The sequence below is a fragment of the Corvus kubaryi genome, unplaced genomic scaffold, assembly GCF_017639235.1.
Source record: "Corvus kubaryi isolate FWS band 111438036 unplaced genomic scaffold, C.kubaryi_AGA036_p1.0 72, whole genome shotgun sequence".
NCBI classification, from domain to species: Eukaryota; Metazoa; Chordata; class Aves; order Passeriformes; family Corvidae; genus Corvus; species Corvus kubaryi.
In genome coordinates, this window is record NW_024582060.1 from 3901659 (window position 1) to 3926861 (window position 25203).

Sequence of the window (25203 nt, forward strand, 5' to 3'; positions counted from 1 at the left end):
CCTGACACAGCAGAGAGCAGCTGGTATTTAAGAATAATGTGTGTGTGTGTGAGTCCCATTGATGGGGAAGGTACTTTGGGCTGATAGATGAAGCTGTGTTCTCAGCTCTGCAAGTATCTCTTTGCCAGCCACTCATTCATGGGCCAGTCCAATTGTGGCAGAGAGCTGCTGTGAGCTTAATTTCCACACAGGAGTTTGCAGAAATATGTTTTATTGCAGGTAAGCCATCCCTTTGCATTATTTATGTGAAAACTTAAGTAAATTATTGTTGGCTTTCATGCTGTAGGTAAAGTTGTAATGAAAACAGTAATGAATGCTTTGCTGACATGCATAGGCAACCTAAGTATGCAGCCAAATTAGCTATCTAAGCAGATGCTTTATGTCCTGAATTGCGTATAAGGAATGCTGTTCAGTTGGTTTAAAAAATTACATATACACCCACAAACTCTTTTTTTTTTTTTTTTTAATAAAAGCCATATGGTTGCTTTTTTTGTTTGCTTTTTTTTTTTTTAAGCAACAGCTTCAATTTTACTGTGAGCAATTATGACAGTAAAATTAAACTTGGAGGAAAGATATAAGAAGCTGACCACATGCAAGAAGTTCAGGGAAAATTCAGAAATATTGTAGTCATTAAGCTGTTGTAATACTGCAATATGTGCAATATTGCAAATAGAAGAAAGGTTTATATTGTCTAAGTAAGCTATTCCTTGGCTTTAGAGGGCTCTATCATAAAATGGTTTGGTTTCAAATGGACCTTAAAGATTTTCTTGTTCCAACCTCCCTGCCATGGACTTTCCACTATCCCAGGGTGCTTGGAGCCCCATGCAAGGGGATTGAACACTTCTAGGGATGGGGTATCCACATTCTCTGAGCAACCTGTTCCAGAGCCTCACCACCCTCATAGTAAAGAATTTCTTCTTGCTATCCAATCTAAACCTACTCTCAGTTTGAGGACATCCCCCTTTATCTTGTCACTATCTGCTCTTGCAAGAAGTTTCTCCTCATCCTTCCTGTAGGCTTCCTTCAGGTACTGAAAGGCTGCAACAAGGTCACCCCAGCCTTCTCTTCTCCAGGATGAATTTTTTCAGCCTTTCCTCATAGCAGAGGTACTCCATCCCTCTGACCTTCTGGACTCACTCCAATAGCTCCATGTCCTTCTGTGCTGGGACCCCAGAGTTGGATGCAGACCTGCAAGTGAGTTCTCACCAGGGCAGGGCAGAGGGAGAGTCAGCTCCTTTGACCTTTATTTTTATGCTTGAAGAGTTATTAATTGGTTTTCTTTGGTAAAGACAGTAGAGCCCTGGTCTGCCAGAGTCAGTGGTTGAGCTCTGTCCTTTGGGGGACTCTTTGCTCTCCTTCTCCTCTGGCAGCCTTGCAGAAGGCCCAAGCACCACGAGCTGCAGTGGAAGGGGGTCTTGGGAACAGTGATGAGCCAGCTCACTAAATTTTCTATAGGGAAAGCCTGCTGTCATGGCTAGGAGCTTACCTTACCAGTGTGCCAGTATCACAAGGCTGTTTTTCTATTTGTACAGTCTGTGGTATGAACAGTTTCTAGAAGGTCAACAAACTCTATTGAATACACTGGAGTGACGGAGTGAGTTTCCCAGAAAGCCACTGGGCAGACACATTGGGCTGGGAAGACAGAAAGAACAGCAAAAGACAGCAGTGGAAAAATCAGAGAAGGTAAGAGAAATGGAAGAAAACTAAGTGAAATTTATGAAGCCTTATGAGCAAAAGCTTTGACTTTAAGCGCTCCTCAGCTTCAGGGTTTTTGACTTTCAGCTGAAACTTGTGGTTTGATTTCTTTTCTGAATCATTTAAGCTCTCTTCTTGGGTCACTTAGCATTCAATAGACGTTTGTATGTATGCACATATTTTAGGCTTTTATAGAGAGATCTCTGTATGTGTACACGTATATACACTTACATGCATATACATGTGTGTTTAGATACACATACATAAGCCTTCATACACGAGTGTGGGTGTATCTGTATGTATACACATAAAAATTGCCTGCTTGTCTAATTTTAACTGTATATTTTAGTGTACAGTAAGACTGTTCTCCATTTCAGCACCTCATTTTTTCAGCGATTTGATTTTTTTAAAAGCTGGAGTAATTGTTTCTGCCAGGAACAACTCTGTTGAAGGGCGCTGTTCCTTTCAGAGGATCAAAGTACAAAAGATGTTCAAATAAAAGGAGAGATTAAATTCTGTAGGCTACATTTAGTCCTAGCTAGCTTTGCAGTCAGTGTGTGCAGGCTGGGAGGTTGATCTTTCACAACAGCCTATTTCAAACCTCAGGAGGGTGTTGGTAACTTAGTAACTTTGTATATTACGTGTAGGTGTCATCAGAGCCTGTGAAAATGTTTTCTATGTTAAACAATTTTTTTTTTTCAATTTGTTTTTCTCATAAAAGTGGAACTTTTCTTCCCGCCCCCTCTTTCCTCTCCGTCCTTTTCCTTACTTGTTCTGTGTGAGTAAACAGAGGGTGAGGAGTGTTTTCAGAATTGAAAGTCCTTCTTGCCCTTTACAACAAATGTCTCCTTTACCGATGAATCATTGTAGTGACTCAACCGCTGTACTGTGTCTGTTGCAACTTTTATTTTCTTTGCCCGGCAGCATCTACTCTGCTGGGTTTTACTTAACAGGTAGGAAGGCATAACCTGCTTGATGAAACTTGTGAGAAAGAAATAAGGGCCTGCAATACAAAACAAAATCTTTTTAATTTTTTTTTAACCAGTATTCTTGTTCAGCTGCTGCTTAAACACAACATCTTGGCATTTGTTCTTGCCAGCACATGGAAAAACCCTGATGTATCTATGAAGTTTTGTTGATACACTGCTCCAGGAGAAATATCACACCCTCTTCAAGCAGGACCTCAGCAATCATGAATCTTTCCCAAAAAGAACAGCTTTCTGAGAGGGACCATGTTTGTCAGCGATGGTGATAGATAAGACGGTGTTCCCTGTAGCCAGACATAAAGCTTAGCTGCCACCGAGCTCGACACAATGATCTCTATTCCCTGCCTCACAGTTTTGGGGAAATAACAGTAGGTGGCACTGGAGAATAGTAGCACAGAAGGACGCAGCTTTTATGAAATGGAGCAGTTTCCTCACTGCCTCTCTGTTTAGCCAGTTTCCATCCCCACGGATTGCCAAAACACTTTGCTGCATTCCCTTTGCAAGCCTATTATTACTCGAAGCCTGGAGGCTTCAGACGCAAGAGTGCTGTTTCAGAAAGCTCCAAACTGCCCGTGAAGCACCACTGTGAGTAAAAGCCTGCTGAAGATAGTGTGTTCCATTCTGGGGGGGGTGCGGTGATTATTTTGCCAGCTCTTTCCCTGCAGCTCCGTATCAGACCTGGCTCCAAAGTGCACAGCTAAATCAAATCCACGATTCTTCCTTAATGTGAGCGAGCTGCCGCTCCTGCCGGGTGGTGGAGCAGCGAGAGTATCTAACAGGAGTAGAGGAGACATCCCAGGGACTGTCTAGTTCTTTTTGTCTCTGGAGATTTTGTCCCACATGCCAGCGAAAGAGGAGGAGACAACTCTTGGTAGTTCTAGGAGGAATTAGGGTAGAAAGTGACTCAGCAGTTCCCTGTCTGCTCCTTTAATGGGAAGCACGAAACAGAAAAATAGCCACCCTAAGAGCCTGAGAAAATTCTGAAAATGTTCAGTGTTTCCCAAAAAAAACCTTCATAGCCTTCTCCTAGAAATCACCGTGGGGAGAGAGGCAGAGGGGTCCCAGCTCGGTTTGTGTTATGTGTGTAGCCTTCTGTGTGTGCTTGGGAATAGGCGCTCTTCCCATGCGCGTTTCCTGTTTTCTCAGTCCTCCTCCTTTAGCTGTGCCCAATCGCCGTGAGGTGAAGCAACACCCCACTGCCACAAACTCTGAAATGGCAGCTCCTAAAATTGGTGTGTTCCTCTCTCTCAGGATCACTTCACAGTAATCACTGGAAATGAGTACAGTACAGCACAAATGCCACCAAATAGCTTGTGGAGCAAGTTGACATTTTGAGAATATATGGAGAATATATGAATATATGACAAAAAAGGCATCACCTTTCACCAACTGAAATAAGTTTTGTCCTTGTCTAACTGCATTTAAATCACAGTGACATTGTTGACAGTTTTTATGCTTTAAAGGCTAGGGCTTTTTTCCTGTAGTGCTTTATCAAATTATTACTTCAGTTTTTCAGATATAAGATATCTGATATTAATTATTAACTTTATATGCTTTATCCTAATCTGTTCCATCTTATTGCATGGCTTTTTCTAGCCAAAATACAGTTTTGTTGACACTTATTCCCTCGTTGTTTCTGAGGGTATTTCCGTGCCTGTTACAACCTTGGGATTTGTTTGAATTCTGAATAGCCACTTCAGTGGAGCAATTTATAACTTTTTAAGGAATGGTATGAAGTGTGAAGGCAAATGGTCCCTGAGGGAACTCCCTCTGTGTTGTGTCTGGAGTGGCCTCTGCTGCTCCCTTTTATGGAGGGTCCTGGGCTCTTTGAGGTCTCGGAAGATGGACGTGGCCAGTGCTGTGTTTATTCGAGCTCTTCAGGCCCTTTGCAGAGAGCCAAGTCCCCACTGGTCCCTGGGAAACATCCCAACATAAGGGAGGTTCTTCCACCATTGTACTACCCCAGCTCTGCACAGTGAGGAGCCAAAGCCAGAGGGCCACTCTGCCATCAGAGTTTTGTATTGTCCCCCTCCCCTGTGGTTGGAGCTGGGAGCTCCTTTCGGAGCATGTAGGTGGAAGCTGTGTGAAGATGGAGTAGAGTAAAATCCTGTCTTGTGCAGAAGTGTTCCTAAGAGGCAATTCTTTCCCTTCAATGAAGTTGTTATTTTAAGCATGTTGGAAACTAGCACTGAAAGTGTGAGATAATCTACCACTATATTTAAAAAAAAAAAAATAAAAAAAGTATGGTTGGGTTTCCAAATCAAGAAAGAGAATAGATAAGGTGTTACCTTTTTATTGTTACTGCAGCTGGAATTTTCCCTGAGGGATGACTTGGGAAAAGAATCATCACCGCCATGAACCGGTTAAACAGGAAGGAAAGCTCCTGAGGGAAGAGTTACGCCTCCTTGATAGTGAAAGCACATAGGGCAGCTGAAAGTGTCTGTGAGCAGCAAGGCACAGGAGGCTGTACATCCTTCTAACAAGTTGTGTTTCAGGTAAGGAGTTTCAGCAGATACTCTTACTGCTTAGCAAGTGATCCAATCATCTCCTCCTGGGATGTGGTAAAAGGGAAAATCGAGCCTGCAGTGTGCCAAGTTTTTTACAAGGATTCATGTGCATGTCCAAGTGTGGAAGTATTTTCGTGTGCTTACAATGCCGTGAGACCCTCAAGTCCCTTGGTTTGTGGATATTTTACAGTATTGGTTGGGATTCTCCCTTAAAACCCCTGATCCCAGAACCACATGATTATGTGAAAATACAGCTGTCATTCAAAAGGACAAGGAGGACTTCAGAGCTGTAAGAGAAAAAAGCCAAACCCTCCAAAATTCAATGCGAATTGAGAAACCACAATGCAAAAAAAAAACCCTAAACTAAAACCTTAAGTGTTTTATAAAAAAAAATCATATAAATTTTGCCTCTTTAGTGATTTTTGAAAATTGTTTTATCACTGTGCTTGACAAGACTCGGTGAAATAGTGGCTGGCAAAGAGCCAGATCCTTCCCTGAACCTTGTATGCTGCTTTGAAAAGGCCCAAATACAGAGCCTGGTGGTTCTGACCAAACTAGCACAACTTACACCACCGATACTTGCACCACAGCATGCTGACCTTCCACTCTCCGGGGTCAGTTTTAAACACAAGCCTATGTGAAAGAGGCACCATGCTACAAACCAGGCTGTCCCACTGTCTGCTCCCTGCCAGACCCTCCCTGTGCCCTGATCCAGGTGGGCTCCCAGCCCAGCGAGGAGAGCAGGGGCAGGATGCACAGAGCAGCCTTTGGCACTGCAGCTAAGCTCTGTGTGTTTCCAGCAGGAAAGCAATACTTCTCCTGGACAGCAAGGAGACAAGCACTGATATACAGACAGATGGAGCTGGGCTCTGTGTGTGAATATTTGTCTGTGCAGAGGTTACAGAAAGCCACAGTGGTGAATGAGCAAGGTTTTATGTTAGACATTTATGTGTCATCGTAAACAGAATTTGTTTGAAATTCAAGGAAAGTATTTTAGAAACAGTTGAAAGGGTGTAAAAGGTATTGTATTTTCTGGGCCTTATAGTCTTCCAGACAGCCAAGCTTTTTTAAGGAAGATGGGACTGGAGGGAGATTTCATTATTTTATCTTCTATATTTTCCTGAAACATTCCAATTTCTAAGATGAATTAAAAAACCAGTAAAAGACCTTATACTTCTTGATTTAATGGCTATATAATTTTATTTCTTATTTTCTTTATTTTATTTACCTGCTGTAGAAATGAAAAACGGAGAAAGCTGTAAATGGGAACAATTTCATACAAGAAACTCCTGTTACGATTTTTTTTTTTTTTTTTTTTTTTAAATGGTGTCATCTTTATCTAAAAGCATAGTGGACTTCAGGATTCATTCTGAGAGAAAGCTGCAAAACCATAATTGCAGTTTATATCACCATTCAGAGTGGTATGCATCATTTTGGTTGTGTGGCCTGGTGTAGTTTCATAAATGTGGGGTTTTTTTCAACCCTGCTAAAGCAAACCAAAGCACGCAACACATGGAATTACTAAGTGGAGTATTTGAAAGAGTAGCCCAGCCTCTGAGTTGCAGGTTTTATTTCAGCCTGTTTAAGTTTTCATTTCGCTTCTCATTCCACACTCTGGGTGACAGAAGCTTATGTCACCTAGAGTTTGACTTAAAATGAAACAAAAATAAATAAAATTGGGATGAATACCTTCTGTTGTAACACAGATTTTCATTGCAAGATGCTATTATCTAAACTAATACAGTATCTTGGAGACTTAATGGAAAATCTATTTGTGGAGCTAAGCTTTAGCAATTTCTGAGCACACTTTTTATCTCAATAGCTTTTTCCATTCCTGCTTGGGAATACATTTTTTTATTGACTTATTAAATCGGATGTTTCTGTTTCTTTTAGGTGATAATGTACTCCAGCACAACTGTGTGCAGTGTGTAGTATTGCTGTTCTGTGTCATTTGTGGGTTTTAGGCTACATCTGTGTCAGTAAATGAAACAGGCCAAGGCCTTGAGGGCAAATGGCCCAGAATAGACTTTGGTTGTAGAACTAAACTCCCTTCCTAAAAAATACATCCTCATGCCTACTGGCAGCAGTTTCCAGTGCAGGCTGCCCATCTGAACCATAGGAGTACTTGGCACATGCCAAAATCAGATCAGGAAGTTTGCTAGTAACAACATTAATGATGGAGCTGCAGAAGCTCATGCCCTTGCCTGTTAATTTGCTAAAACAAGTCCAGCCTCAGGCTTCGAAGATAAATTTCTTTTGCAAAACAAAAAAACAGAAAAACCCTGAAATTAATTTATTTATCATTTTTTCCCCCTATATATATGCTGTATCCTAGCTTTTGGGGTGTAGTGTTTTGAATATTAATTGGAGGTCCATGTCTTCTGTATTCTTTGACTTAACTTTCTTCACCTGATTGCACTAAGATAAAAAGTGGTAGAATATGAAGGAATTGGAAGCACAAAAAAGAGGAAAATGTGAATGAAATTGACACCCATTAAGACAAAGCCTTCCTAACTGCTGGATTTATATTCCTGAATTGTGTGCTTTGCAAGTGTATAAATTATGGGGAAAAGCATGGAGATTTTCTTTTATATTTGTCAGAATTAGTATTTAATATTTAGATCAGTTGTTGCAGGCATCTTGTTGCTATTATTTAGGAGTTGAGGATAATAATAATAGTAATTTGTTATTGGCACTATTATTACAACTATAGTAATAATAATATGTCTGGAAATAAGGATCAGACAAAAGAATAATCTAACTTCACCTTAAGAAAATATTTCCACTCTCTGGAGAAAGCTCTAAAGCAAAAAAGACCAAAGCACTGTAGTGCTTTCATTACATTATATATTTTGGGGTTTAACTTCCATTCTGTGCTTCATTTCAGGTAGCTCCAGGTCCAAACATTGCTCTCTTGACCTTGGAGCTCTGAGACTTTCCTGAGGACCAAAAGGACTGAAGTGATCAGCCATGGCACACTTTGGGAGGGTGCCCTTCTCACACAGTGAGTTCTGTGAAGGACAGCCTGGGGACCAGGCATCTTCCCCAATGTACCATTTTGGTTCTGATGGAGACATCCCTCTAGGATTCGATCGAATTGTTGATGAAGTCAGCAATGAATTTTTTTTTTATGGCTCATCTCATCCACATCACCACAAAGAAATGTTTTTCCCGTCAGACCTTTTCAATCGCACTGTGCCTGACCAGCATCTTCATGGTCAGCCTCTCGTTGCTTTTGGAGAACTTTACCCTGGAAATCCAGTTTCTCACTGGCAGCAAGGCACCGTGCCACCCATGATTGGCTTCAGATCTTCTTTGCTACCTGATTGCAGAAACTTTTCTGTGGTGGATTCCCACCCCTACAATCTCGAGAGAGAACTCCATGGAAGGAATAGTGTAAATTCAGTTTCAAATATAGAAACAGGCAACATAAATTTGGGGTTTCAGATAGGCTTTGACAATCTGGATGCTCCAAGTCCTGTTTTCTTAGACAATTATCCATTTGGACAAAAAGTGAGAGAAGAAGGTGGAAATGGGGAAGCTTTTTTAACCAACACCTCCAGAAGATGCAGCATAGGACCTGCCCAGCCCCAGGGCTCTGGACATGACAGAGAGGTATTTACATTTTCTTATGTTAACAGTACTTAAAGTTTTTTGTTCTTGTTTGTGTCCTTGTACTTTGTGTATTCACTCACAGTGTTGCAACATGGATTAGAAGCACTTAATTTAAAGACCTTATGAAAAATAAAACATTTATGCCTCAGGGGAAGCAAAAGCATTTTATACCAGAAGAGAATCTAGATTATGGTCTAGAATGCTCCAGTAGGCTCATTTTATGGCTCACTGAACCATAAAACTACCACAGAAGGCTAAGTACAGAAATGTAGAGTAAGTTGTGTTTGAAAGGTAAGATGGCTAATCTTTATGGTCTGATATGAAACCTGAGATTCAAAATAACAATACATTATGTTGAATCTGTTTTGTTGGGTTTTTTTTTTTGTTGAGCCAGATTATTTTCTCTGTGTCTAGTCTGTCTGACATATCCTGATCCTGAGAGATGAAACATAGCCCATCCTGCCTTCACCATGTTCTGCATGTACTTCCATGTACATAATTATTTTCTAAAAATAGACACATCTACTGTAACTGTGGAAGCTGGATCCTATGACACACACTCTGTCTTTTAGCTGTCGGTCTGAAACAAATCCTTTATCTTTTTTTCTTCCTTCATCAGGTGTTCATAGCTCTATTTGTGCTTTTGCCATTTTTAATAACTGTGTCTTATGGGACTCCCATGATTCTCTGTGATGTTATATCTGTCCTCATTTTCTTTCTTTCAAAATCCTGATATGGAGAAGGGAAAAGAAAATGATAAATCCTCCCTTTCCTCCAGTCCTTGTTAGCATTCTGAATCATTATAGGAATCCTAAAATAGCCTACAGGATACCTCTGCACCATGAATATTAAAAGACAGTTTAGGTTCACCTGCTGCTTTTAAATCCCAGTGACCACAGTATCATAAAGCAAAGGAGAAGAGACATTTGATTGACTTGTTTCTATGTCTCTGAATAAGGAGAACTATAAAAGTAAACATATGCAGGCCCAGACAGATGGGAAGGCAGCAGGGGGAAATATATCTGAGGACAAGAACTCTTAAGACTAATCCTGTGCACCTCATTTTAGAATTTCCGTGATGAATACAGAAGAGGAGGGGAAGAATAGGTGGAGAGACAAAAGGCTGTTGTTGCTTTTTACTCATTATAGGAAAACTAAAGCATGCTGACATGATGATGAAAAGAACAAGCCTTCTCAGGAGAAAAGCAGAAAATAGTGGGATACAAATGAGCAGGAGGAGATTAAATCCTGGGATGGGAAGAAGAGGTGCTAGAGGAAGCAAGCGTTTAAGAACAGGCAGAAACGCTTCTGTGACGGAGGAGGAGAGAATTATAGGGGAGGGAAGAGAAGAGCTCAGTGAGTCAAGGGCGACTACAATCGAGTGTGTGGGAGGATTTGATTAAGTCAGGGAAGTATTTGAGCTGTTTAGCTCAAAGAGGAAGAAATGGGAGAGAGGAGTGAATTGATTTGTAGCATAAAATCAGTGTGGTCACAGGAATTCCTTCAGGGAGAAAAAGCCATGTCAGGATAGAAAGAGAGCCAAGGCAAGGGGCTGGCAGCTGAACCTTGAGATGATAAGGGAAAATAAGAGTGAGAGAAACTCGAGAAAGGGAAGTGCAAAAAAAGGCTGTAAAGCAGTTACTCACTGCTGCTGGGCTGGGAGTTTTGGAAAAGACCGAAAGTGCTGCGGGGTGACAGACCTGATGCCGAGTGAGACAATCAGAAAGGTTGGAAAAGTGGAACACCGCAGCAAAAGAATGAGCACAAGTTGGATTTGTGAGGTCCAGAACAAGTAAATAATGCATCCAAGTAGTAGGAGACGAGAACCAAGACTTCAGAGTGAAATACAAAGGATGCTGAGACATGAAGATTAGAGCTGAGGTGGGCCATAGGTGGGCAAGATGAAATATTCACACTGCTGCAATCACACTGGTATTCTGATCCTTAGCTCTTGGATGCAGTTGTATGGCCCTAAGCTTTATTTAATGTGTGCTAACCAAAATATGCCCAGTGTAATAAAGAAAACATTAATTTTTTCTGGCCTTGTCATTAAAGGTCAGATGTTCAAAAATAGAAATAGTAAAGGAAACTCTCTTCATAACATCCCAGTGAAAGGAGATGTTATTTTTTTCCATATTAGAAAGAAAACTGAAAATAAACTGAAAATAAAACCTAGAAAGTGTCTAATACATTTAACTACTCCATCTATGATATTTAGAATCTACTTTTGAATTCTGATGTTTTCAGAGTAACTAACAAGACTCATCTCTTCAACCAAGTCCCATCATCAGACCAAACATCATGATTTTGTTTTGGGTGCTCCAAAAATGAGAAATACACTATTAGTGTTCATATTTGGAAGGATAGTTAGGTGACTTGATTAGCATAATGTGAGAAGTCTGTGGATGAAAAAAGATTCCAGTCATCAAGGGATGCATTCAGCTGCTTCATCCCTGTTGTCATTGCTTCTCTCCATATGCAGTTCTGTCTCATTTACTGCTCTCTTTAAGATGTTTGCAATGCATGGAGCCTCAAGTACTACTGAAAAATAATGTGATCATGTAATTAACATCTTACCTTTATATGCAAGAAGAAGAAAGTAAAGTTTCTGGACATGTGAAAAGAGGACATGGCCAAACTAAAGCTCTCATCCCTATGACTCAGCAATGGAGCTGGAGCTGTTTATCTACCTTATATACCTCTGCCACCAGAATGAATTTGAGTGACTTAGCAATGGTATATTCCAGACGTGCAGACTATTACCAGGCTGCACAGGATTCCTGTTTGCCATTAGGAATCACTCAGAGATGCTGCCAGCAAAGATGCAAAAAAGCAGAGAGCTCCCATGTTACTCCTGTGTCCTGCAGGGGAGGATCCAGGTTGCAGCTTTGGGCTGTCAGGCTCCTCTTTTCCCTTAGTAATTATTTAATCATATTCTTCTTCAAGGTGTGAGGATTTGAGGATTCATACACATGTCCTTGTGGCAAATCATGCATTCCAAGACTTGTCCCTTTTTTCTTGCGCAATTCCTCTCTGTTTTGCCTTCCTTAGTTTGCAGTTGTGGTTTTGCTCTTGTAACACCTTCAGTGCCATTTAATGCTGTGTTCCAGCCTCATCTTTTCTTACCTGTGGATTAATTTTCTCAGCTTTTCATTTATTGGCTACTGCTCTTTTTCCATGTACTTTTTCCAGGGCACTGTACCTGCTCTGCAAGGACAGAGCTGGAGGTGGAAAAGGAGCCTTTGGTTGGTTTTGTGGGGTTTTTGTAATGAGTAGGTAATTTTGGGAGGCTGTTGCTGTTACCAAATCACTCAATTTCTGAATAGTGAACGTCCTCCAGAGGTTCTTATTACTGTCTGATGAGGTGAATTGTAAGGTAGGTGCCTAACCAAAATGGAAACAAGGAACCAGTGGAGGTGTTCCATTTTCCCTGGATTTTGAAGGATCTTTTTCAGCAGTTCTTAGAACCAGGGAATGATGGACCACTGATTTTGATTGCTAAATTTAATTTTACTCTCTTATTTACACCCTCAGGTTTATCCACTGTTTTTCCTACCAGACAATTTCAATTTTCCCCTCTACTGATGATTCCCCCTTAGCACCTTTAAATTTCATAAACACTCTCCTAATGCTTTGTGTGGTGTTGTGGGTAATGAGAATACTATATACCATCAGTTTTGGGTCTCATTGTACTGACGTAAGGTTTCTGACTTTTGAGCTTTCAGTTCTGCCATTGTGATTTCCCCACCAGCCAGCTCCCAGCAGATCTATCATCTTTTATAATCATCCCATCTTCTAAACTGTAACTAAAATTTCCCACCCTGCATCTTTTAATGCATATTGCACTTTCTTGTCCAGCCAAAAAGAACCTTAAGTTCTGCTTATTAGTTATTTTTTATAAGTTTCCATACTTTTATATAAATTATTATTCAAATTATAAAATAAACCCTTTGCCACATCTCAGTTTCCTCTTCTGTGACATGTCACTTCTCTTGCTGAAGGGGTTTAAAAGCTTTTATAGAGTTATGCCTTGTAATGTCTCCACCTACAAGAGTAGAAAGGGCTTGCAGGTGTAAGAGTATTAAGTTCTTTTCTGGAGGTAATGTTCTGCCTGAAGAGTACTTAAGGCAAACAGACAAAGGGATGCTTGACCCAAAGTAGTGGCTCAGACCTCTGCTCCCCAAGTTCACGGGAAGTATGTGGGGATTTTTCATGTTCAGTAGCGTCCACTGGCTCCCTCTTATCTGCATTAGGGACTTACCTGACAGGTTTATGGAGGTTGAGGGGATGCTGAGCTTCCTGCCAGGGCAGAAAAAGAGAAAATAAGGATTAAAACACACTGAAGCATAAAGCTTCAGTTTGTCCTTCTCCCTTTTGTAAACTAAGTATCTGCCTTTGCAGTTATCTGTGCCTTGATACCCAGTGAATTGTGAAAGCTTTTCCTGAAATTCCTGATGTTCTGCATGGAGGGGAAAAACAGTTGTTACCCAGGGTAGCTGATGCTTTGTGATTTCTGAAAGCATTGAGGGTGCAGTCTAAATGGGGCCATTTGTGTTTATTTGAAGCTCCATCAAGTCAGGGAAGGAATGATAAGCTCTCATGGAACAAAATTCAAGGTTAGTCTTATGGTCCTTGTGCTCCTGGTATCTAAATAACTCAGCCCTGTTTCTTCTGGGGTCTTTTTGGTATTTTTAGGCTGCACGTTGGTCTATCCAGCTGATTGAAGCAAATCAAGGAAGTAATGAGAACACAGTTGGTTTTTGCAACGCTGTGGAGAAGTAAGTAATGAAAAAGTTGTTTTCAGCCAACTATCACATTTCACTTACTTACATTAATTGGATTGGTTATCCCTGTGTATTGAGGCTGACTGGGATGGAGTTAATTATCCCCTCATAGGGCTGGGCTGTGTATTGGCGGCTTGAAAGGTGTGGATAATGCACCAGGTGGCTACTGCTGAGCAGTATTCATTGTGACATTTGTCTGAAGCCCTTCTTCCTGGAAAGAGGCTGGACACTGCCTGCTGGTTGGAAGTCGAGAATATTTTGTCTTCCCTTAATTGCATATGCGGCCATTGCTTTTGCTTTTGTTCAACTGCCTTTATCTTGACCCAGTAGGGTTTTTTCCCATCTTTTCTCCCCCTTCCCTTGTACTGATGCAGAAGGGAGTGGTGGAGCAGCTTGGTGGGCACCTGGCATCCACCTGAGGTCATACAGCCACACTCTGCAGTCCTGAACAATGCTGTAATTCCAGTATCCACTTAAATAAGGAAACACTTCTAATTATTAAAACACTTCTAAATATTAAAAGCCACGAAGGAACATTAATTAAAAAAATACTTTCTTTTAACTCTCTGCTTTATTAATGATAAGTACATTTAACTCTTCGCTGTTGATGGCTTATAGTGCACAAAACTTTCCGTCCTTTTTCTGTCATTGTCTTGGACAATATTAGTGCCTGTGTAACTCTGAGCAGGAAAATAAGGGTTGGAGGAACTGACTGAAGAACAGACTTGCCACATACTGTCATGATGAAAAGTGAGACTTAGCAAGTGAAAAAACCCACTTTAATTATATTTCACCATTACACTTAATAGCCTGACTTAATGGGATAGAACATTTTTTACTTTCTTAATCTTCTGCCGAAAAATAAATTGTGTAGAAATCCAAGAACACTAAAAAATTACAAGTATTTAGACCATCTGTGCAGATTGATTTTTTCTTTTGTAGACATGCACTGATCACACTGTCAGGTTGTTAGCACAAATGCATGTTTTTCCCCCCAGAAAAGTAGTTGGAAAATGGAATCCTGATTTTGTTATTAGACTTTAATGAATTGATTTTATTCAAGGTCAGCCAAGGCTGCTTCTCTTAAAATAAAAAAAAAGAAACAAACCAACCAACCAAAAAATCCAGATTGATGTTGCACTGAAAGTAAGAGTGAGTATATTATATATTTAAATGGGGTGGATGGTCAGCTTCAAAACATACTCAGTCACATGTCTCAGTTTCCTTTTCCACAGTTCATCAGGCTGAACCCTAACCCAACTCTTCTACCATGAGATGCATGAAGGCACATTCCACATGACTGCTTTCCTCCCAGCTATTCAGATTTTTTTAATGTCTAAACATTCTAATTATAGGAAAAGCTTTATACTGATTTTTGAATAGATGAGTTTATTTACAGGGCTAAAAAGATAAATACTAATAAGCCTTTCTTGTTTTACAGGAACTTGTCATGAGCAAATACTCTTAAAACCAAAATAAAAACAGCTTTTGCTTTTCTTCTATTAAATAAGTAGAGAAACATTTTTAGGACAAAATGTCACAGCAACCAAAAGACCAAAAACTGTCATCAATTTTCACATTACTTACATATTCAGTCTTGCCAAATGAGCATCCTCCCAGTCCCCAATGAATCCCAGTTGCTGGCAGTTTCATATGTCAGAGGCAGGATATATAATTCAGACTCTGCATCATGCATTCTTGCAGCTCCAGCTCGTAGCTCAACTAGAAACCTATCGTGTTTTTCTCTAGGTAATACTTGCACAGGTAGCAGTCTATAATTGAAACATTTGGTTGTGCATGACTGTAAATCAGTCTCCAAAAGCCCTTTCTCAGGTTATTTCTACAGTTCTGAACAGAGCTGTAGTGAACAGTCATCCCTGGGTGTCTTCAGAGCACATCCTAAAGCGAGTTTCAGACCAGAAGATGGCAAGCTGACAGTCTTAGGGTTCAGTGCTGCAAAATGCAGAGTTCCTCCACCTCACACTGTCTTCAAGGATGTGCTTTGCACTGCAGAGAAACGCATCATGTTGTCAAATGCTGTGAAATAGCAAATCCCTCTAAATGTCAGTACTTTCCGAACATGCTGAATTGTTGCAGCACAGAAAGAAGGTAGCGCAAGATTTTCTTTGTGCAATGTTTGTATAGTACTTCAGTTATGCTTTGGAAGACCCAGACTTTCAAAGTTTTGCAATGTTTTGCCCACCTGCTCAGGCCAGAAGCCCTTTAATCACATGAAAATAGTAGATAGCCATAAATGATCAACACTTTTGGAAACTGAATGGGTTTTTTATCTGAAAAGCATGAAAAGCAAATTTGTGTCCCCATATTTTGCTAAAATATAAGCAGTGTGTGGGTAGGGAAGGAGATGAGGTTTGCTTAGTTTTGAAATGACTGCCAGCAAGTTGAGGAGGTGATTCATGCCCTGTGTGTGTACATAGCCGGGTAATTTGATGCTGGTAGCGAAGTTTCCAGTTTTATTCAGCCCTTGGCTTTCTTGCAGAAACATGTTACAGGGGGAAAGCTGTACCTTGTGCACAAAGAAATAGACTCACACCAGCTACATAGGTCACCCAAACAGCCTCTGTCGTACAAAGGTTTCTCACCATGAGTATAAATCTATCTTGTACTGGAGGTACTCTTGTCAAGCCTCATTTCCTCCCACCCCACTGAAACACCGGACCCCCTGGCTTTTCATGGTAAGGAATGGGCTGCTTCACTGGATTATTAATTTAGCAAGCCTAGGCTTTTTTCTGTGCCTTATCTTGCAGCAGAAATGCATGGCACAAAAGAGTAGCTCACATGGTAGTTTAAGAGACTTGGGCAGCAGCTCTGAGGCAGGAGGTAACACAGAAGTGAAGACTTTTAAGTGAATGAGCTGGGGTTCAAAATACACTTACAAGAGACATTAGAAAACACTCCCAACCAAGGACCTACAAAATGCTGTGTGAACTAACAAACAAAAGAGAAGGCAGGATGCTTAGAACGGGATGTTTGGGTTTAGCTGCTAAATATTCAGGTCAATTAGTGAAATGTAAAGCTTCATCTGGTTGGTACACTATGTACCCTTACCTGCAGCTGCAGAGTGTATTTGCTTAAAAAGCAGGTTTAGTCCCAGATGACAGACCATAATGACCAGTGTTCATTAGAAAATGGGACCTCAGGAGGAGTTAGTTTCTGCAAGTCTATGGTAATTGGAAGGAGGAAGGGCAATATATTTTATAGTTAACAGTATATTAGAGGGACTCAATGACTGTAACTGTTACTGCACTCTACAGACTTTTACATAAATACCCAGGGTTTTAGTAATGAGGAATTCAGATTGGATTTGAGAGAGTTGTGGAAATAGACACTCTTTAAGATTTCACATAAGAAGCATGTTCCTGTATTCATTTTGACCAGATGTACTAGCTGCAGCTGTGTGTGTGTGTGCGCTCTTGGTTAGTTCTGCATTAAAACTCTGCTATTTAAGTACATATTTGAGCACTATTATTTCTACTGAACTCAGTGTACACCAAAGGCTCTGTTTAAACTCCTTTTGGTTTCACTGAGGTCAAGCTCAGCAGGGATTCTGTCAAGTTCATGAAAATTTTGCTGATGGTTTCCCTAGAAGTAAAAGATGTAATTATGTATGCTGATGTGTACCTCACTAATGTATGAAAACAGAGTTTGAGTTGCTACCATTTCTCTCCACAGAACTTTATTCCTAACAGCTCTCTGTGTATTATCATATGTATCTTGTGGAATTTTTGTCTTGCTCTCAGAAGAGGCCAAAAATGCACACCTATTTAGACATTGTTTCTCCACGTGTTCTTTTCAGAATCAGGAATGCCTATCCCGCTTTTGATTTGAAGACTAATACTGGCAAAATCTGGAGTATCGCAACAAGGTTCCCAGAGCATATCCTTGGTGGAACAAAATTCAGGATCAGCGTTTGGACAGATTTTTCACCACATCCTCTGCTTCTTTCTCAGCATGGTAAGTGACTGAGGTTATATACTGGTCTGGGGAAGCACACAAGTCATCAAATGAAAGGAGAAATTCCAAGTAGGTGGAAATAATAAAGGAGAATAACTAAAAACTGGAAAAGTTTGCCCATGAAGTTTGTGTAGTCTCCAGGCTTGGAGATTTTTAAGTTCTTACAAGACAAAACCCTGAACAAGGAGGTCTGAATTCAGTGGGCACCCAGCTTTGCAGGGAAAGAGGTTCTTCCCAGCCTAAATTATTCCATCATTAAAGACTGTGAGAAGCTGCCACTGCTCCTGTGCATCCTGTATCTGTGATTAAAGGGCGAATCTTTAATTCCAGCCCTAATAATTTTTATTTCTGCAACATATGCAAAAATAAAATAAATCTTATTTCCCCCTATCTTCCTGTGCTGCTTCACTAAGTGATAGTCTCTTTTTGTCTTTTTCTCTTTTTTTATGAATAATTTCTTCAGTTTTCAATGAATGATTTGACTGTAACAGGCTGAGTGTTATTTATCCTAAACTTGATTAGACCAGGCAAGCAGCAAGGTTAAAGTAGGGGAAGGGAGTACTCTTTTTGCCCCATCTGATAAAAAGTATTGTTCAGTTAGATAAGAACAATTGTCAGAGTAAGGAAGGGAGAATGGGTCTACAGAGTGCAAGTGAGTGATACTAGCAAGTTTTGGATTTTTTCCAATGAGTGACCTGAAGAAAGTGTGTGTTACAATTTTAATTCAAGATTCTGTGCCATTCTTCATTTTCTGGACTGGATAAATTTAACGAACAAGCACCAGAGGTTACATGTCAAACCTGAGTTGCTTAAAATGGCGAGTTCTCAGAAGGTTAAATGTTTAAAACTGGTAAAAGCAGTAGAAAAAAGTGTAATTGAAGTGTCTTTTTGAGAAAAAAAAACCAAAAAACCAAACAGTTTTGCAGAGAAAATGAGCATTTTCAGGAGGAGGTTTTGAATCCATTCATGCGTTTGTTTTTCCCTGGGAAAAACCAAACCAAAGCAAGAAACAAGCTATGGTAACCTTCTCTTGTATTTCAGCTTTGTTTCTGTCATAACCCCCTCCCCTAGAAATGCCAGCTGTTCTCTGAAGCCTTCCCATCCCCTTAAACGTAAGACCAAATTTATCAGATGTGCTTCTAGATCATGCAACTATTCTTTTCCATTTTTGATCAATTCTTCTAAAATGGACAGAGAGGAAACGCATTGGCAAGTGTTGGAAAATGGCTTAAAGAGCTGAACTGGACCTGGAGAAAATTCTCAAAATGCTAAAGTGTTTCTGAACAGCAGGTTGTGAAAACTGACATAGAACTTCCTAATGGAAAGGGATTATGTAAGTTTTTGTATTATTATGTGGCTACACAGGTATTAAATAATATAATATATTGCATATATAAAAAAACATTAGCATATTAATTTACTTCTTTGTTGTGGCTAAAAGGGTGTATACAGCAGAAACAATATCAAGTAATATTCTGGAGCCTTTTCATGTCATAAGTGGCTACAGAGTCAACTTTTGCATCCTTGGAAATGTACCAAAATGTTCATCAGGAAAATGTAAAAGAAAAAAAAATTGCCATTTGTCTGTTCCTTTCCTCCTTGGAATATTGCTCATCTCTTCTTCATTCCAGCTGCCCAACAAATTGCTCATTTCCTCTAAATGGACATAGATTCCATGTCATGTAGGATATTTGAAGCAAAATTTAAAAAAAAAAAGTAAAATCAAGTGTGTATTGACCTAATTCCTCTTGATGGAGCTAGTCTGCAGCAGTTGTTAGGAATTACAGGAAAAAAACCCTTATTTTCTTTGCCCGAGTATGTAGCCTGGAATTCTCTAGCAAGCTACTATTAATTTTCCTTGCTATCTTTATTTACAGCTGGCTGTATCACTCACGACTTAATTGTGGAGATCCTCCGCCACACAAATCAATACCCAGCCCAGGAGGAATTCCTTCTGAGTGTTTATGGGTCTGATGAATTCTTACAAAAGTAAGTACCTCGCTAAGCCACGAGCCGTGTCAACAGAGCCACAGGGAGAGGCAGGGTATCAGGTTCCAAACACTTCATGTGTAGCTTCTGAAACTCCTAAAACACGTGGTGCTCGTGTTCTGGGGAGAGGACGGTGTGCTCCAGTGCAAGGATTCAAGTGCTGGCTCTTTTATGGAAGCTTTGTGCAGCCTTTAATTGTTTGTTTGACTCTGTTGTCCTTCTGGTCTTTCTCACCTGTAATGCAAGGCTGCTGCTACCTCCACTATCTCATAGGGGTGTTATAAGCAAATCCTCAAAGAGGGAAATCACCAAAGAGAGGAGAAACAGTACTATGCAGCTGCACAACAGGTGATTTTTCTTCATATCCAGTTGCAGTAGTAGCAAAGCGAATGAAGTCAGCACTGGGGTGCTGAGTGCAAGTTAAAGAAAAACACATTATGCATACAAGCAGGTCTTTCTAAATGCATGTAGTTTACAAGTAGGGAAGTAAATGCTCTGATTCACATTAATCCAGGTAAAGTCTTGTGGTGGTTGAAAGCACTACTGGACTCAGCTAGTTGCTTTTTGCCCTCTGGCAGCTTAAATTCAGGTGTCAGCAGAAGTGAGCAGATTCCGTGCTGAAGCAGCTGAAGTGCAGGCACTTGTCAGCCGGGCTGTGTGGACACTGGCTTTCAGCAGAAGGGGGGGAGTTGGCAGTGTTCTGTGGCACCACATTAGGCTGTCACTGTGGGAATCACAGCTCATCTCTTAGAAGTGCAAAAAGTGTTAGATTAAATAGTATATGACTATAATTGAAAGGGAAGATTTTAGAAGCAGTCGTATTTACAGTAGAGTGTAAAAATTACCTGAAGTAGCCTAGAGAAAGCCAGTTGGGTTAATGAAAGTAACGTAGCTGTGAGAGGAAGTGTCACACTGTGTAAAGTAGCTTTGTTCTGCATCCAGCTTGAGCACTTCTACCCTTACACAGGCACACAGGTCAAGTGTTCAGATGTTTATGGTGAATTACATTTGGCAATGAAAGATGCCAAGATTGCCTCTTCAACATTTCTAAGCCCACTCTTCTCTGGTTCCAATCTCGGTAAAGCAGGAGCTGGAACAGCAGAGTGCTGTGTTAATCATTAGAACACCAGAAGCACCAAGCAGAGAGCCAGGTCTGTTAGTTATGCAAGAAGGACAGGGATTTTTTTAATGATTTTCTTTTTCAAGATGCTCTTCTGATTTCAAAGGAATTGCTAAAAAAAAGGAGATAATGAACCATTGTATTGGGGGTGAGTTCAGTGCAGTATGCACTAAAGAGTTGTGTTTTCATTGGTGGGGAGAATTCATCAATAGCAGACTCTTTAAATTCCTGCACTGGCAGAATCTCTGCAGGTCTCATTAGCAGTGAAACAAGGTCAATAATGTTCTCAGCTTTCTTACTTTGCTCCTTCACTGTCATACATAAAGCACTGAGCTGCACTTCTAACTTCAGCAGCTTGTAATTCTATATTGTGCTGTTAAAGTCAGCTCCCCTTCTTCTGCCTCTTCAACAGAGCCCTTAAATTTGAAACCCCAGACCCTTAGGGTTCCTTGGGTAGTTTAACATGGCCTGAGAGTTGCCTCAGGGTGAAATTTTTCCTATGTGTGGGCTATCTTTAAGTGCAAATTGGTTTCCTCCCAGTGTTGCTAACGGAGTGATTTGATGCACTTGTGCACAGTTCTTCCCCAGAAAAGTTTTTGGAGTCTGTTCACGGATGAATTCCAGTAGAAGTTCCCCAAGTTCTGAGACAGCAAAGGGAATAAATACTCTACTGCTCCTGCTGTACTGAAATCCAGAAAAAAGCTAAAGTGAAGCCCAAATGGTGATTTGATGAGTTGTCCTCAGACCAGAGTGGTTTAGTGAAGCAGACAGCTTTGTCAAGATTTGTCAAAAGCTTTCATTTACTGTTATATTGGATTGTATTAATGAGCATTTCACCCCACCTCCTGCAGAAGCACCTGAAAGACTTGATGATTTCTAGAATCCATTTGGCTTTGAATGAGACAGGAAAAAAAATACCTCTGTGGTAATGACCATTACACTCAGCAGCAGCAGATTTCCTCATCCATTATTCCCTGCCTCCACAGAGATCCTTGGGCTCACATCCTGCCTGACCCATAAGTAGAATATCAGATTTCAAATACCCAAATTTTAAAAATATCAGAAGATAGCATATAGACTGCAGGTCAGCCTGGAATTAATAGAGCTATCTGTGGAATTCTGATTTGGAGTCTCATTTGGTTTCTGGTCTTTAAGTTCACTGTGTGTACCATGGGAAACCTGGCCTTGCTGCAACCTGCAGGCTTTCTTTTCCATCCCATCAAACAAACCTTCTAGATCCACCTTTAAGTCTTGCTCTTTCCTATCTTTCCTTAGATTTAAAATGGATACCCCTAAATATGATTTTATGATGCCTTTCATGAAAAATGTTACATAAAAGTAAATTAAATTGTGCTTAAACAGCTTGGGTCAAAGAACTCCTGGCTCTTAATGCCAGCAGCCAGCCAAAACCAACCCTTCGCATGTGTCAGCAATGAATCAATCCTCCATTGCCACAATCTCAGGCCACAATCTCAGGGCATCTTGAAATGCCTAATAAAACAAAACACATAAGTGTATATAAGAAATGGACTTTTAAAAAAAATTTCTTTATTATTTTATTGGTGTGTGTGCTAGCAATAGGTTGCAGTAATGTAGCTCAGCAAAACCGTGTAGTACAAGAATACTTATAAGCTTTATTTCTAAACTATTTTCTATTTTATTCTAAGGCATCTGAGTATTTAAAGTTCCATCCATGCTCTTACATGGTATAATTTAGACAGCTTCCCTATTGCTTTGCAGTTCAGCCACCACAGTGAGCAGGGGAATGGAATTGAAAAATCTAAATGCTTATCTTTTCTTCTAACATGCTTGCCTGTGACCTTATTGATGACATTTTTTTTGCCTTACTAATTCTGTTCTCTGGGAATTGAAACCTAAATAAAAATTGGTTTTCACGCAAAGTGAAGTTTAAGCTATTAATTATAGACTGACAGAGACATAATCGTGCAGATTGAAATCATAAGAAGCAAGCACTTTTGGAGGAATATGTTCTTTGTGAAAAATAAACTTAATTTTCTCTTGTCACTGCAGATTAAGTTTCTCATTCAGAGATGCTGCTTAGCTGAGTTACTTAAAAAAATAGTCTGATTGAACTGCATTAGGATTTGGAGCTTATACCATATCAGAAAACCTTGCTGTGGGGAAGCAAGCAGTGAGGGAGTCTCAAGAGACAGGGATTTTCCCTTTCTTATATTTAGATATTTTGTGAGACCACAGGCAAGTCACTTGGACCAGTCATTACCATGTCTCCTAAAGACAAAGACTGCATTTCTCTTCATGGCATTCTCATCAGAGCTGCAGTCTCCATATCATTTCAGCAAAAAAAAAAGGAGAAAACTGTTGAGTTAAGAAGGCTGGGACACTTTCATTTTTGTTCCCTTTACAGGGCTCAGAGTGCTATAAACGAGTTACTAATAATCATGTTATTCTCCAAAGGGCATATATTACTTTTGTCTTAGTAGTCCTGGTATGGTAGCAAATCTGCCTGGGGTACAGTTTATCAATCTGTGGCAAAGCTACACTTCTATTTCTTGTAGCTCACTTTTCATCTAGACCAGGTTTCCACATTATTTTGTTGAGGCATTAATCCATTTTGTCTAGTCTCTTGTGTAACAATAGCTGTCAAAACTCTTCGTATTTGTGCAAATTAAATCCATTCATGAAGGCACGGCCACTTGTGCTTGCAATATTTCAGGCAGCATTGCTATGTCAATAAAGGCTTTGCTGATGGATAGTATCTGCTTGGCACAGCAGAAGTTAACACAAACCACTAATGTAAAAGCAGTTATAGTAACAAAATTAAGTTTCTCTTGGTGTAGCTTGTTTTGCCTGGAAGCGTGGTGACGTGGAAAAAGTACACTTGGAAAAAGTTTTTGTGTATCTGTGGCCCAAGATTGTTACTTCATAGGCGGGTATAGCTCCTCTGTACTGGTCTAGCTGTACCAATTCCTGTCACTGGCATTGAAGTAGGAATCTGTATCCTGGAGGAATCAGGAAAAGGTGACTCAGGACTCGTGGATGCATCTCTGTAATATTCTTGTTACCATGCCTGTCCATAGGCTGAAGGTGAGGCAGAATGAAAAGAGCAGGAAACATGGTGAGGCATAAAATAAAAAACAGATGTTGGGCAGTTCTAAAATGTTAAGGAAACTTCCCAGTCTGACCAGTTAGGGGGCTCTCTGACAGCCACACTCTCTTTGTTGTGGAAAGAGTCTGTGCCAGTTCATGGCCTCTTGCCTGGACTGCTGCCCTTTCCCTCCACCCGGAGCACCATCTGCAGCTTGCACTGCACTAAATGTATTCCTCAGCCAAAGGATATAAAGATCATGGTGCAGTTCATCATTACAGTCATGAGGCAGACATGGTTAAGTGACATGAGGAGAGGAAGAACTTTCAGGAAAGCCATGGGCAGGCAGAACACAGAGATGAGCTGAGGAGCAACAGAAGAGTTGTGTTGGTACAGTCCCAGGAACTGGGAATTGGTCATTTGGGCTTTTGCTTTGAAAAGGGATTTGAGAAGGGTTTAGCTATAACAGTGATATGCTTTTCACCAGTACAGGTATTTCACTGTGTTGGTGTTCACTTCTGCCATTCCTACATCTGTACTTTATGCTCTTGAAATCAAGAAATTTTGCAAATTTATGGAGGTGCCATCAGAGGTGATCCTTGCTTTAGGTATTTTTGTCAGATGGAAATGAGTTTGTCCCTTGTGATGTTTAATATGTTTATTTAAAAAAAAAGAATCCTAGATACACATTTACAGCTTTTGTAACCTCAATGGAAAGTCTGTGTTTTACTTAGTTGCAACATAGTGTGGGTGCAGGACATTTACAAGATGTATAAATTCCCTGTAATTGTGCTGAATGGCAGTTACATTTAAGATTATCCATACATTTATTTATGCTGAAGACTTCTGCTGCCATGTGAGATGAGTCTCATCTAAGTCACACTTTCCATGATTTATTCAGAGGTGAGCATTTTGGTTTTGTTTTGGTTTGTTTGTTGGGTTTTTTCAACTAAATCCATCCATTTTTGTTCAGACATTCCATCAAAAACCATTTTAGGTAGAAATACAGTTTACATTTAAATTCTGAGTTTTTCCATGACCCTTGACGAACCAAAAAAAAAAACCCATCTTTCCTTCATGGCCCAGGGAGTTCTGAAAGAACTTGGCCATGCTGTAAAACTGTATAAATATGGAATATCCCTTTTTGTGCTTCTGTGGCTGAAGGCTCCACAAAGCCTCCTGAATCTAATTGAACACAGACCAAAGTTGTAACTGATGATGCATACTAACTTGTTTTGGTGATGAATTTACCTTTGTAAAAATCGTTGTTTTTCCTATCCATTAATCCCAAAGGAATTTTTCAAATGTAAAAAGATGTTTGCCTCAACTCTGAAATAATTTTTGAATTATTTCACCTGTTTAAAACAAGATGTGAAGGGGGGGAAAATGAAATTATTTTTGCTCCAAGTAATGTCAAGAGTGACAAACCAAGGCTGTGTTATAATTTAGACAAAGTTGCCTAGAG

At 40.1% G+C, this 25203-nt stretch overlaps 1 protein-coding gene across 3 annotated transcripts in view; it reads left to right on the forward strand.

Annotated features, from left to right (window-relative positions):
- The first annotated feature begins 1580 nt into the window (after nucleotides 1-1580).
- Nucleotides 1581-25203, forward strand: part of PIK3C2G (phosphatidylinositol-4-phosphate 3-kinase catalytic subunit type 2 gamma) — a 194110-nt gene continuing 170487 nt past the window's right edge. The window contains exons 1-6 of one of the 3 annotated variants that reach the window (XM_042050268.1): nucleotides 1581-1683; nucleotides 4989-5176; nucleotides 8076-8803; nucleotides 13499-13581; nucleotides 17405-17562; nucleotides 19440-19551. In XM_042050268.1, coding sequence (XP_041906202.1) covers nucleotides 8159-8803; nucleotides 13499-13581; nucleotides 17405-17562; nucleotides 19440-19551 — 998 coding nt within the window. In that variant the 5' untranslated portion in view covers nucleotides 1581-1683; nucleotides 4989-5176; nucleotides 8076-8158. Of the gene's footprint in view, nucleotides 1684-3014; nucleotides 3267-4988; nucleotides 5177-8075; nucleotides 8804-13498; nucleotides 13582-17404; nucleotides 17563-19439; nucleotides 19552-25203 lie in introns of those variants that run through there. The other 2 variants (XM_042050267.1, XM_042050269.1) reach the window with 2 other exon arrangements.